At 41.3% G+C, this 13,407-nt stretch overlaps 1 protein-coding gene across 3 annotated transcripts in view; it reads left to right on the top strand.

Annotated features, from left to right (window-relative positions):
- LOC100342241 (WW domain-containing adapter protein with coiled-coil) overlaps positions 1 to 13,407 on the top strand; it is an 86,850-nt gene that overhangs the window by 57,745 nt on the left and 15,698 nt on the right. For all 3 annotated transcript variants that reach the window (XM_089312415.1, XM_089312414.1, XM_089312413.1), the window contains one exon: positions 11,346 to 11,591. In XM_089312415.1, coding sequence (XP_089168541.1) covers positions 11,346 to 11,591 — 246 coding nt within the window. The remainder of the gene's footprint in view (positions 1 to 11,345; positions 11,592 to 13,407) is intronic.

Genomic DNA, 13,407 nt, shown 5'->3' with positions numbered 1-13,407 from the left:
TGAATGTCCTCAGCCTGCACTGGGCATTGCCGAAGCCTGGGGCTAGGCACTCTGAGTCAGCTCTCCCACACTGAGTGACAGAGGCCCCACACTGAAGTCTTCGTCACTCTGCACAGGATCATTGGGATCTGCACAGGAGGCTTTCCTTTTGAAGTAAATGAGTAGCACCCAGCTTCCGGGCATTCTGATCAAACTGAGGGGGTACACACATAGAGGATTATTGTGAGATGAAAAACACCCCCCCCCTTTTTTTAAGTAAGTAAAGATGTGTTGGCACAGCAGGTGTCTTGTCCTGCTGGCTAGATCCTGAAGTTGTACAACACTGGATTGGGCCAAGCTTCTTTATTTAGTGGGTGAGGATCCCAAAGAGAAGAAAGAGCAGAGCCTAATATCTTTTTTTGAAAATAACCCCTTTCCCTTTGGGTGTAATAAATGAAGGGAGAAATTATCAAGATCTGACAGAAAGTTAAAATAACTATTTTTATGTTTTTAAATTGTTTATCGGTATGCATCTGTTTCTTAGACTCAGTAGTTTTATTGCTTTTTTCTTTATGACCTTTTAAAAAAGATTTGAAAGGCAGAGTTATATCAAGAGAGAGAGAGAGAGATCTTCCATCCACTGCTTCATTCCCAAATGGCTGCAGTGTCTGGGCCAGGCCAAAGCCAGGAGCTTCATCCAGGTCTCATGAGGGTGGCAGGGGCCCAAGCATTTGTATACCACTGCTTTCCCAGGTGCGTTAGGAGAGAGCTGAATGGGAAGTGGAGGAGCCAGGATTTGAGTTGGCTCTCTGATCTGAGATGCTGGTGTCACAGGCAGTGGTTTAACCTGCTGTGCCACAACACCAGCCCCTTCTTCATGATTGCAAAGGAAGGCATTTTTATTTAAAAAAAAAATTAGAGGACAGGTAAGGTTTTTTTGTTTTTTTTTTTAAACCCTAAGACATAGTAACATTTTGGGAATTATCCCTTTTTTGTTTGTGCATATAAATTTGTGTTGAAATTACGTATGTATCTTTTATACCAAAAATGGGATTGTATATTACTGGCTTTGAGTTGTTTTACCCCCAGTAATATTTCAGGGCCGTGTTTTTATGTGCATTTTTAATTGTATATTTGCTCTCTTGTCTGCCCAGAATTGCATTGTTTTGTACCTTCTTTATCCGTGGACATGTGGGTAGTTTTCATCCTTTTCTGCTATAAATGAAATTGTGGTTCTTACCTGCGCACTTAAGCTGATTCCTAAGCAAATGAGGGTTTAGTGGGTCTGTGGCCATGTTGAAATGAAATTCTGCTCTAACACCTTTTTTCCTTGGCATTTAAAAATGGTTGAGAAGGGACTTCACTTTGTATCATTGCTTTTTCCTTTTTAATGATCAAGTGAGCTGTAGTTGCTGTGGTGGTAATGGTCAGTAAGCCATTTAAGTGTTTGAGTTTGCCTATCAAAAAGTGTTGGTGGTTTTCCTGTATGTCCAATCCATAGGGTGAGGCTGAAAACCTGTTGGTGACTACCCACAGAAGTGTGATGGCTAAGAGGGGGAAGGCTTGGGAAGATACATTAAGTTTTGAAGGATATGTTAGTACAACTTGACATTGAAAAGCTTATGAGTAGAATGTTTCCACTCTAAACTGTGGCTTGTTAGAGTGAATGCTGTCTGTTTTGAGAAACCTTGTTGGGGTTTCTCTTAGCATTAGTGGCATTTTTAAGTCTGGCAGGTCTTGGTTGTGGGAAGCTGTCTTGGTGTACGTTGTGGAACCCAACACCCTGCGTGTACTTGCTAGGTGCTAGCAGCGTATTCCCAGGGGGCTGTTTACACACAATTAGCTACCTCAGTGCCTTCTGTTTAGAGTTGTGATAGCAGGCTGTGTGGCAGTGGCTTCCTTGGATCCTGTAATGCCCCCCCACACTGCTTTTTAACACTTAGAAATAGTACAAGTATGATTTTTAATGTTCATCTTGAGTATATTTAATACATTTGACTATAGCCTATGAACTGGAAATGTAATTTTCTTAGTCAAGAAAACGAAAAGTTCTAGGTAGTAAAGTGGTAGGACTGTGGGTGATATTATTCCTATTCAAACAGAAGGTTTCTATTGTAATAAGAACTCTGGAATAAGACTGAGTATTTTATGTCCATGGAGGTTGATAGTTTACGATGCAATGGCATTACAGGCTGGGATACCTAAGGCTACTAATTTCATATATTGTCACTGTTAAAAGACCTTGGGTTTTGATGTGATTGGCATTTTTTGACTATCCCAATGCCTTTTATTGTGTTACGACACAGTGGTTGTGTACCGTCAGATTTAAAATTGACTTGCAGTGTGAGTGTGTGGCTTTCTTTGCTATATTGGTCTTTGAATTGGAAAAAGCAGTAGTGAATGGGAGTGGTGGAGCATCATATACTGGAATGTTAGTGTTTCCTTGATTACTTTAAGTCCAGTTACTGATTGGCATTTTGGAGTTCAGGGTAGAGACTTTTTTGGTAAATATAACCTTAGTGAACATGATTGTCCAGATTTTCCTTTTGTCATGGTGTTTTGTGGAAACAGTGCTTCCCATCAATTTATGGATAGAGCTTAGACTTTTCAGTGCCTATTTCTGAATTAAAAATTTCTTTTGGTTTTAGATTTAAGAGAGAATCTGTTTTAATGTAATCGGTGATACCAGTTTGTAGGATTTCTATTTTCAGATAGCATTATCTGAAAGTAACATGATTTTGTTACTCTGGGTTTGTTAGTATTAAGAAAGCTTAATTAGTTTACACACTAGATGGTTTGCTCAGTCATCTTACATGAGGCCATTTACATTCTGCCATAAACTACTTTAGAGCTGCTGTTTAGTACCATAGTATTTAGAGGAATCAGGCTGATAAAGCTGATATTTCTTTGCAGTTAAACCACTGTGGATAATTTAATCTGAATTTATGTTCATTACACTAAATTTTTTTTTTCCTCAGTGAAGATATCCATGTTACTCATGTTGAGCTTCCTGTTTTCTGGTTTTTTTTTGTTTTTGTTTTTGGACAGGCATAGTGCACAGTGAGAGAGAGAGAGAGAGAGAGAGAGAGAGAGAGAGAAAGGTCTTCCTTTACCATTGGCTCACCCTCCAATAGCCACTGGGACCTGCGCACCGCAATGATCCAAAGCCAGGAGCCAGGTACTTCCTCCTGGTCTCCCATGCGGGTGCAGGGCCCAAGCACTTGGGCCATCCTCCGCTGCACTCCCAGGACACAGCAGAGAGCTGGCCTGGAGGAAGAGCAACCGGGACAGAATCCAGTGCCCCAACCGGGACTAGAACCCAGGGGTGTCGGTGCCACAGGCGGAGGATTAGCCTATTGAGCCGCAGCACTGGCCTGTTTTTTTTTTTTTTTAATATTTGTTTATTTGAAAGAGTTACAGAGAGAGAGCTTCCATCCGATGATTCACTCCCCAGATGGCTGCAATGGCCAGAGCTAAGAACTCCTGGTCTCCCACATTGGGGGGCAGGGGCCCAGGCACTTGGGCCATCTTCTGCTTTTCCCATCAGCAGGGAACTGGATCAGAAATGGAGCAGCTGGGACACGAACGGGTGCCCATTTGGGATGCCAGCATCTCAGGCAGTAGCTTTACCTGCTGTGCCACAGCACCAGCCCTGACTTCTCATCTTCACAGGGGTTTTCCCCCACAAATAATTCATGTTAAAGGGTGATGATTCAGATCAGATTGGTCACTTGGCTTTAAGTGTAGTTAAGGTGTATCTAGTGGTAGCATGTTTTATTAAATAATGTTTTATTTATTGATAATTATGTTTTACTAAATAACACAAGAGCAGAGTCTGTCTTAGCCATAGCTCTGTCCCTAGTACTTGACTGATAATAAGTGGCATCTGTTTGTTGTGGATGGATAAATATCTGTGTGAGTAGTAATGGATGTATTGAGGAGGATTGGGGAAGCTCCTGCAGAGGTCATGGTTTTAAAAATGTATTTGGGGGGCCGGCACTGTGGTGTTGCGGTTAAAGCTGCCACCTGCAGTGCCGGCACCCCATATGGGCACCGGTTCAAGTCCCAGCTGCTCCATTCTGATCCAGCTCTCTGCTATAGCCTGGGAAAGCAGTGGAAGATGGTCCAAGTCCTTGGGCTCCTGCACCCACTTTGGCTCAAGCTCTTGCAGCCAGTTGGAGAGTGAACCAGCAGATGGAAGTCAGTCTCTCTCCCTTCCCCTCCCCGCCCTCTGCTCTCCTCTCCATGTGTAACTCTGACTTTCAAATAAATACATGAATCTTTTTAAAAGGTGTATTTGGAGAAAAAAGAATGAATATATATGTGTTGTGTATCTAAAACATCTCAGCTGGGCACTTAACATCAGCTTAATGTAGAGAACAATGCTGGTGTTAGGGTAAAAAGAAGGGTTCAGGTTGTCCCCATTGAGGCCTGTTTGTGAGGGTTAACATTTGAGCATCTAGGGGTAAGAGAGATCACTTTGTTTGGCAACCATATACCAAAGTAATAGAGAAGTTGTTACCTTAGAGAGCATAAAACTGATTTTTATCAGCTGCCTTCATGACCCTTCTAACTGGCTTAACTCTCGACCCTTCTGGATTTGTGAAATGACAGTAAGCAGGGGATGTGTGGGTCCTTGTTTCTTGCTATGGCCAAATAAGTGTCAGAATTATAAATTTTTTAAAAACATGTTTTATTTATTTGAAAAGCCTACAACAGCCGGAACTGTACCAGGTCAAAACTAGGCGCCCAGAACTCCATCCAGTTCTCTCATGTGAGTGGCAGGAACCCAACTACTTGAGCCATCACCTGCTACCTCCCAGGGTGCACATAAGCAGGAAGCTGGACTGGAGCTTAGAGCCAGGACTCAAACCTAGCACTCCAGTGTGGGCTGAAGTTGTCCCAGATAGTGTCTTAACTGCTGTGCCAAATGCCTGCCCCTAGAAGAATTTAATGAACATAAAAAGCAGTTTTCTCATTTAGTATTTTAGAGTTGGGATTCAGTGGCATATATAAGTTTGAAAGTGAAACAAAATAGCCACCGAAGCAGACCTGTTCAATGACCTGAGGTTTAGGTCTCAGAGGATTAGCCTGTCTAAACACATGGCTCACTTCCTCATGGCGGGCTGGAGATCTTGTGTCATGCAGTAATTTGATGTGTGAGTCACCTAGAATAAAGTTCTCGTGTGTGTTTATGGTACATGGCAACTACATGAAATTTGAATGAACTGAAGTCTTCATTATGTGTGAAGTTATTAGCCGTAGAAGTTCATTAATTGGCTGTAGTGGATTCCCTTCAGTCCTCAGATGCTTTGCTTTAAAATGACATTTAGGAATACTGAGTATCATGAACAATTAGACTGACCATAAAATTACTCCAATATTTGTTAAATAACTGAGTATATATTTGTGGAGGAATTTAATCTTGATAAGTTAAACTAAATAGTATATGATCAACTTCTTAGAAGTGGCATTTTGAACAGGCACGCATGAGAAACAACTATGACACTAACTGTAGAAAACATTGGGTATTATTTGATGCTAATTAAAGAAAACCTTTTGTTTTTTAAATATATGATTTATTTACTTTAAAGAGCGAGAAAAGTCTTCTGGTTCACTCCCCAGTTGGCCACAGTGACTGGAGCTGGCTGATGTGAAGCCAGGAGCCTGGAGCTTCCTCCAGGTCTCCCATGTGGGTGCAGGGGCCCAAGCACTAGGGGCCATCTGCTGCTGCTGTCCTAGGCCATAGCAGAGAGCTGGGTCAGAAATGGAGTAGTCTGGACTTGAACTGGCACCTAATTGGGATGCCAGCACAGCAGGCAGCGGCTTTACCCCTGTGCCACAGAGCTGGCCCCAGGAAGACCTTCTTAAGACCTAAAATGCATTTGCCTTTTAAAAAGTTGATAAATTTGACCAGGTAAGACATCTAAGATTTCTTTATAACAGAGGTACAGTAAACTGACAGACAACTTTTGGGAGAAAATATTTATAGTATTTTGATAAGATACGTTAAGAATTTATACAGAACATTGGGTCAAAGAAAATCGAAAAAACTATAGGAGGCTTATCTTCGTGATGTTACTTTTTATCAGTGATTTCTTGAATATGACACCAAAAGCATAGGCAACTAAAGGAAAAATAAATTTGAGTTCACCAGTATTAACCTCTGTGTATCAAGGGATACAGTCAAGAAGAGGCAACCCTAGAGTGAGAAAATATTTATAAATCATAAATGTGATACAGGGTTAATATCTAGAATATATAAAGGAGTCTAACAGTAACAACAGAAAACCCAGTTCAAATGTGGGCAGACTTTACCTAAGTGATACTTCTCCAGAGAACATATTCTAGTGGCCAGTGGACACATGAGAAGATGGTCAGCATCGTTAATCACCAGGGAAATGCAAATCAGAACCACAATTCCGTGCCTGTCATGCCCATTAGTATGAGTAGTTGTGGTTTTTTTAAAGTAGAAATAAAGAGCAATTTGTTTGTTTTAGGATGTAGAGAAATTGGGAACCCCGTGCATTGCTTATGATAGAGCCCCTGTGGAACACAGTTTGGCAGTTTCTCAAAGAATTAAGAGAGGATTACCTGTGGCATCCAGCAGTTTCGCTCCTGGATAAAGGCAGAGACACCACTGTTGGTAGCAATTATTGACAACAGATACTAGATAGAAACAATCCCAGCGTCCATCGCCATCGGATATGAGAAGATGAACAGTGTGATACTGTGTATGTGCAGCCTTAGCCACCATAAAAGAAATGGAGCTCTGATACCATGCCACAGCATGGATGAGCCTTGAGGAACAAGGCAGCAACACAAGGATAAATATGGGTATGACTGCGTGTAGATGCCACGACTCGAGTGGGTAAATTCCTGTAGAGACAGAATAGTGGGTACAGGAGCTGGCGGGGAGTGTGAGTGAGGAGTTAACCACGTAGTGGGCAGTGTGTGGGAAGATGGACAGGTTCTGGAGATGTATGGTGGTGGTCAGTGCACAAGACTGACATGTACTTAACGTCCCTGCATTGTACACTTAGAGTGGACCATTTTGTCTGGTATGTTGTACCAGCGTAAAAGCATTGCAAGGATAAGATTGCCAATACATAATGAAAACTAAGGGTAAAACGTGAGCTGCTGTTCTGCCTCATGGTTAGTGACAGTTACTGTTTGGATGTGGAGAAACAGTTGGTGGGAACGTGCAAGGTGGTAATGTTCATGTGGAAGTCAGTTTTTCAAAATCTGTCAAAGGTTTAAAAATGCACTAATGTTTTGTCTGTATAGTGCGATTATTTTTTTTAGCTTAATGTGAGATGAGTTGAAAAAGTTAATATCTTTGTTGTAAAGCAAATTTATGTACATTTATAAATACATGGAAAAGGTTCTGAAAGGATACATGCCTAAAGATACTCATTATGTGTATGTAAAGTAACTTGAAATGCAAATCATAGGAAGACGCAGAGCAGAGACTGGGCCTGGCTGCCTTGTTTTCTCTGCTATGCTTACTGTGTCGTTTGCTTTCCTTCAAAACGTGTTCCACGTCTCCTGTGGTGCACCACCCACTGCAGAGGGTAGAAAGCAGGGTGTTTGAGCTTTAGTGTCCTGTTCACAGGACCGTCAAAACCCTAGGAAGTTAATGATAAAAGTGCTGTTTTTATCAATATCTTTTTAGATTGTATTGTGTATCACAAAGAAAAATAGCTCACAAACTTTGGTTTATGTTCTTTGGGGTATTTTAAAAGGATCCTTAGAATAGTTGCGATGCTATTCTAGGTTCAGTCTTTAATACGTTGTAGTAACAAGTACTTTTGCAGTTCCCTCCCCCTCTGGCAGTAACTGGAAATACACATCAGTTCATAATTACAAGCATAAAAGGAGGGAAAGCAGTTTTACCTATTCAAAAGGGATATACAGTGGATAACACAGTTGTGTGTGTTGCAGAATTGGTTAGAGGCCTAAAGTCATAGAGATGTCAACTGGAAAAGTAAGTTTAAAATGTCTTCAAAAGAGATTAAGAAATGGAGCATGCATAGATAGGTACCCATGCCTGTGTAGCAGAACCAGGCATCCAGTCAACGAATCTATGTTGGTGTCATTCTGGTGCCAGTTCCAATTCTTGCACTAGGGCTGACCAAGGCAAATAAAGCAAGATTCCATTCCTGCAGGAGCTATGGTGAAGTAGAAGGGAGGGAAAATTACTGTTACACGGTAAAAAGGTGCTGGGCAGTGTGGTGGATCTGAGGGCTCTCTGAGCACAGGGGAGTGCTACCCAACCAGCACCTTCAATATGAAACTTGGACTCGCATTGCTACATTTGTGTTACATTCAGGTACATGTGTACTTTGAAACATCTGATAGAACAAACTTTGAATAAGCTGCAGCTCTCTGAAGGAGTGTTTATGTGGTGTGTCCTGTGGGAGGCCTGGAGGCTGTGACAAATGGGGAGCATGGCATTCTGAGACCCTGTCTGAACAGTCGTGGCTCTCTCTGGTTTTGTTCTTACTCCACTCTGTACTCCGCCTTGCCTTGTGCCGTCTTTTACAATTTTTTTGGAGGTTTACTCTGTTTCTTCAGAGTCTCACGTTGAACTTCTCACAGATCCCTAGGTTCATCAGATAGAGGCAAGGGCCTTAACCTTCCGAGGTGATCCTGTTCCTGTTTATTGAGAACTTACATGTAAAACCAAACCTTTTAGCAGAGAACTACCGACTTCCAGAGATGTCCTTTCCCCAATGCTCACCCATGTCTGAAGAAGACTCCTCTGATTTCCACACTGATTTTCTCATTTGTAATTTCTCACAAAATTGAAAAAGTCAGTCGTCAGGATAAATAACCCTGTTGTAATTGGAAATTAGGGGTGTTGAAGTTTTTGTTACTTTTGTTCCTTTGAAGTGATGCATATTGGCTTTCTGATTTGGAGTGTTTCCTTTGCTTGACATGAGGGGCCAACTGAAAATTTTTTAAGGGATAGGGGCCCTTTTATCTACTGAGGACCATTTGGATATTTCTAGTATCATGCGCAGATCAAACAGAATTATCAGCTAAAAAACTGGCCTGCTATGGATTTAATTTTGTGGGCCAGGGGCTGGACGGTCCTGTGTAACTTTGCAAGTCTGTGAAAAGATTGGACAGCACTCAGGCAAAATTGAAAACACCTTGCATCTCCTTCTACCTTCTTTTCTCTGTTAAAAAGAAGAAAATCTGTGAGGTGACAGAGTGAGGATAGTTTCAGAGGACTGTAAGTACTAATTTAACTGTTTGTGCAGTAAGTAAAAACACAGAACTGAACTTCATTGTGAACGTTAATCAACATGTCCATAAGCTGTGTGTGGAAGAACCTTGAAGGGATATCATCTGGAGAAATGTGCTGATACAGCATGCATGTTTTATCATTTCATTTGGGTTTATTGATATTTGTCTATCAATTCAGACCAGCAAAAGCCAAGCACAAAGTCTGCTGGATCTAGGACCAGGCTTTAAGATGCATGCCTTAGAAGAGAAGAGTGTCTTAGCCCTACCCAGTGGAGCATGGGTAGCACCAGTCTTTGAAATGCATGGAAATTAGCTCTGAGATGTGTCATTTGTAGAGAGCTGTTGTCCCTAATTCTGATGACCATTGTAATAGTGTTGTACAAAGACTGATGGGGAGCCCCTTTTCCGTAAGCTTGCTAGTAATTTGGCGCCTGTCCAGGAATGTGAAGGATGGTGAATGTTTAGTTCTGAGAGTTGAAAAGGAAGATTTAAAGTTACTGCTCAACTGTGATACTCCTGAAACCTGCATGACTTCATAACAAGTCTAAAGGTCATATGTTGTATGTGCTATTTTAACTGTCTACAAAAAAAAAGCTTTGACAAGTGTCCTTCTTTGGTCTTCAGACCAGCCTCGTCAGAGTGTGGAGTGTGTGTTGCTGCCTGAGGGTCTGTGTTCTTGCATTAGAGCCCCGCTGTGTTGACAATTTCGTGGCATGAAGATGGCATTTTGTGCTCTTTGTCTTGTCTGGGCATCCATGTGCTTCCGGTGTTGTGCTGAAATAAAGCAGGTGTGGTGCTCTTTCTTACAACCTGCCTTACATCTCTGAGTTCTTCTGAGGGTGTACACCTAAGACAGAGAGTGGATCCTGAAAGGGTGTTTATGGACAGCTTTTCTAGAAATGCCAAGTGGCTCTCTGATGCGGGTGTTCTCCATTAGAAATGTGAAGTAAGCCTTGCTTTGCTTCTTGCCAACAGTTGGCATTGTTAAGCTTTACATTTTTGCTACTGTGGTGAGATAAATGAGTATCTTCCTCTTATGTTTTTGTGTTCATTAATGAAGTTGAGCATCTTTTTTTTTGCATTTCTTAGCCATTCAAGTGTTTGCTAAAATCTTTTTGTCTTGTTTTAAAAACGCTTTCCTATTGAATAGTCTTGATTTATAGAAGTTTTTAAAAATACTATGACTGCTAATACTTTGGATGTAATTGTTAAGCTTTTTGAAACTATAAAAACCTTCCTTGTAGTTTTAAAAATCTTTTAAAGACTTAAATAAAAAGTTGAGTCCACCTTAAATTGATTTTATCTGACAACTTGTCTTGCTTATTGTGTTCTTCAGCCACCGCAGGAATCTTTAGAGCATTTATAATTTACATTACCAGCTTGTCATATGTTTCAGAAGCACTGTTAGGGCTTTGGTTGTTGTTGCATCCAGACTCCATAAAGAACGAGTTTGAAATAGAAACTTCCAAATATTCATGATTTTCCATTTTCCATGCGTGTTTTATGTTTTTTTAATTTCTAAATACTAAATGTTTTACTAGTAGAAGAGTTCATTTTAGTGCTGATAATCTATAAATGACACAAACAGATAAATCATGGCCTCGTGTAATATTACAGCAGGGAACTTTGTAGTTCTGAAACTCGGCTAATACAGATCTCTAGTACGTGACATCCTCAGTCTGTATGGGAGGTGACTGCTGTGATGTCTGTCCTGACTTGTAGAGTAAGGCCATTGTCTTACATAGGTAGATTGCTGCCATGGTCATAACATTTTTTTCCACCTTATTTTACTAAGTATCTAAATCTAGTCACGTAGAATTGTTCCTTTATCATCATGGAAGCTGTTTCAATATGCGGTTAAAATAACTGTTCACGACGGCATTCCCAGTAGGCAGAGCTCAGCGCTTCGTATGTCACACATAGGAATGCGGTATCAGGTTTTGTGACTTGCATTTATGTCACCTGGTCAGGTACTTACTGAGCACTTTGTGCACTCCATTGTACGGACTAAATGGAATTAGACGTTTCAGATGCCAGTTCTCATACGTATGCTTGTTCTGCTTTGCCAAATTCAGGTAACTTTTTTCAGCCATATTGTCTTATTTATTTAGAATCTGCACCAGGAGATAAGGCAGTATCACATTCTTGCACAACTCCTTCCACGTCTTCTGCCTCTGGACTGAATCCCACGTCTGCACCTCCGACATCCGCTTCAGCAGTCCCCGTTTCTCCTGTTCTGCAGTCATCAGTACCTCCATTACTTCAGGACCCAAATCTTCTTAGACAGTTGCTTCCTGCTTTGCAAGCTACACTGCAGCTTAATAATTCTAATGTGGACATTTCCAAAATAAATGAAGGTAAATTTTCATAGTAACAATGGTTATCATGTTTTTTTTTTCCCCAAAAAGATTTGAGAGACAGACCAACAGTGAGCTCCCATCCAGCTGTTTCACTCACCAAATGACCTGCCATGACTGTTGGCAAGGCAGGAATAAGAGCCAGGAATGAAGTCCAGGTCTCCCATGTAGGCAACAAGGACCCAAGTACTTGAGCTGTCTCCTGCTGCCTTCCAGTGTGTGCATTAGCAGGAAGCTGGAATTTGGAACAGAGCTGAGAATCAAAACCCAGGCATTCTTAACTGCTAGACTAAAAGCCTGCCCCCATAGTAAAAAGGCATTTAAAATGTATTTATGGGGGCCAGCACTGTGGCTCACTTGGTTAGTCCTCCACCTGCAGTGCCGGCATCCCATATGGGCACCGGGTTCTAGTCCCGGTTGCTCCTCTTCCAGTCCAGCTCTCTACTGTGGCCCAGGAAGGCAGTGGAGGATGGCCCAAGTGCTTGGGCCCCTGCACCCACATGGGAGACCAGAAAGAAACACTTGGCTCCTGGTTTCGGATCAGCATAGCTCTGGCCGTAGCAGCCATTTGGGGAGTGAACCAATGGAAGGAAGACCTTTCTCTGTCTGTCTCACTATCTAACTCTGTCAAATTAAAAAAAAAAATTGTAAAATGTATTTGTGTTGTATAAAATTAGTAAATCTCTGCTTTAGTACTAGTCTTTTTTCCCTTATATTTGAACTTCTCAGAATTTAGAATTTATGTTCCACATAGTTTAAAGCCATGGCATATAATTGGGTTACATTTGTGTATATTTTTCAAGACTTGCTATGTATCTGGTAGTTACTAGAGATGAATCACTTCTGTAAGTGCTAAGTACTAGGAAATGAGGAGTTCAGGTAGTTACATAAAATACTTGAAACATTTTCTGAGAAAGGATAGGTACTGGATAAAATTTTGCCATTTTTCCTGATTAATTACAATGTTTAATTCTGGCCTCTTAAGTATCAGAAGTACATGGTTTCCTAAGTACCATTTTTTTTCTGTTCACTCTTAATTAAAAGGTTGTTGGAATGGGTATAGCTGAAGGGTTTGAGTGGCTACTTTTCTAAAAATAAAAAAAAATCGTATGAAATAACAGCCATTAATCTGGTTAATCTTATATACTGCCCTGTGCACTTCCCATAAAATTGGCTAGGTTTTTGGGATAACCCACAGTTCTGAGAACACGCTCTAGTGTTTTCTAAAAAGTCTCACACAGAGGAGTTTTAATGGTAGATCTTAATTTATCTTTATTGTAAACTCACTCAGTTTCTATCTACCTCAGATTATTTTTAATCTTTTTCAATATTTTTTAAGAGATTTAGTTATTTGAAAGGCATAGTGACACAGAAAGAGAGGGATCATCCATTCTCTGATTTACTTCCTATGCGGCCATGGTAGGTAGCCAATGCCTGAGCCAGGCTGATGCTAGGAGCCAGAAACTCTAGCCTAGTATCCCACATGGAGGGCAGGGGCTCAACTACTTGAGCTGTCACTGCTGCCTTCCTGGGCACATTAGCAGGAAGCCGGATCAGAAGTGGAACAGGCAGCATATTTTTTAAGATTTATTTATTTATTTGAAAGAGTTCTACAAAGAGAGAAGGGGATGCAGAGAGGTCATCCATCTGCTGGTTCACTCCCCAATTGGCCACAATGGTTGGAGCTGCACTGATCTGAAGCCAAGAGCATCTTCTGGGTCGTCTCCCACATGGCTACAGGGCCCCAAGTCCTTGGGCCATCTTCCACTGCTTTCCCAGGCCATAGCAGAGAGCTGGATGGGAAGTGGAGCAGCTG

This window comes from Oryctolagus cuniculus, chromosome 13 (genome assembly GCF_051225735.1).
Source record: "Oryctolagus cuniculus isolate XC-2025 breed Fujian yellow rabbit chromosome 13, ASM5122573v1, whole genome shotgun sequence".
NCBI lineage: Eukaryota > Metazoa > Chordata > Mammalia > Lagomorpha > Leporidae > Oryctolagus > Oryctolagus cuniculus.
This window is presented reverse-complemented; position numbering and strand designations above follow the sequence as displayed.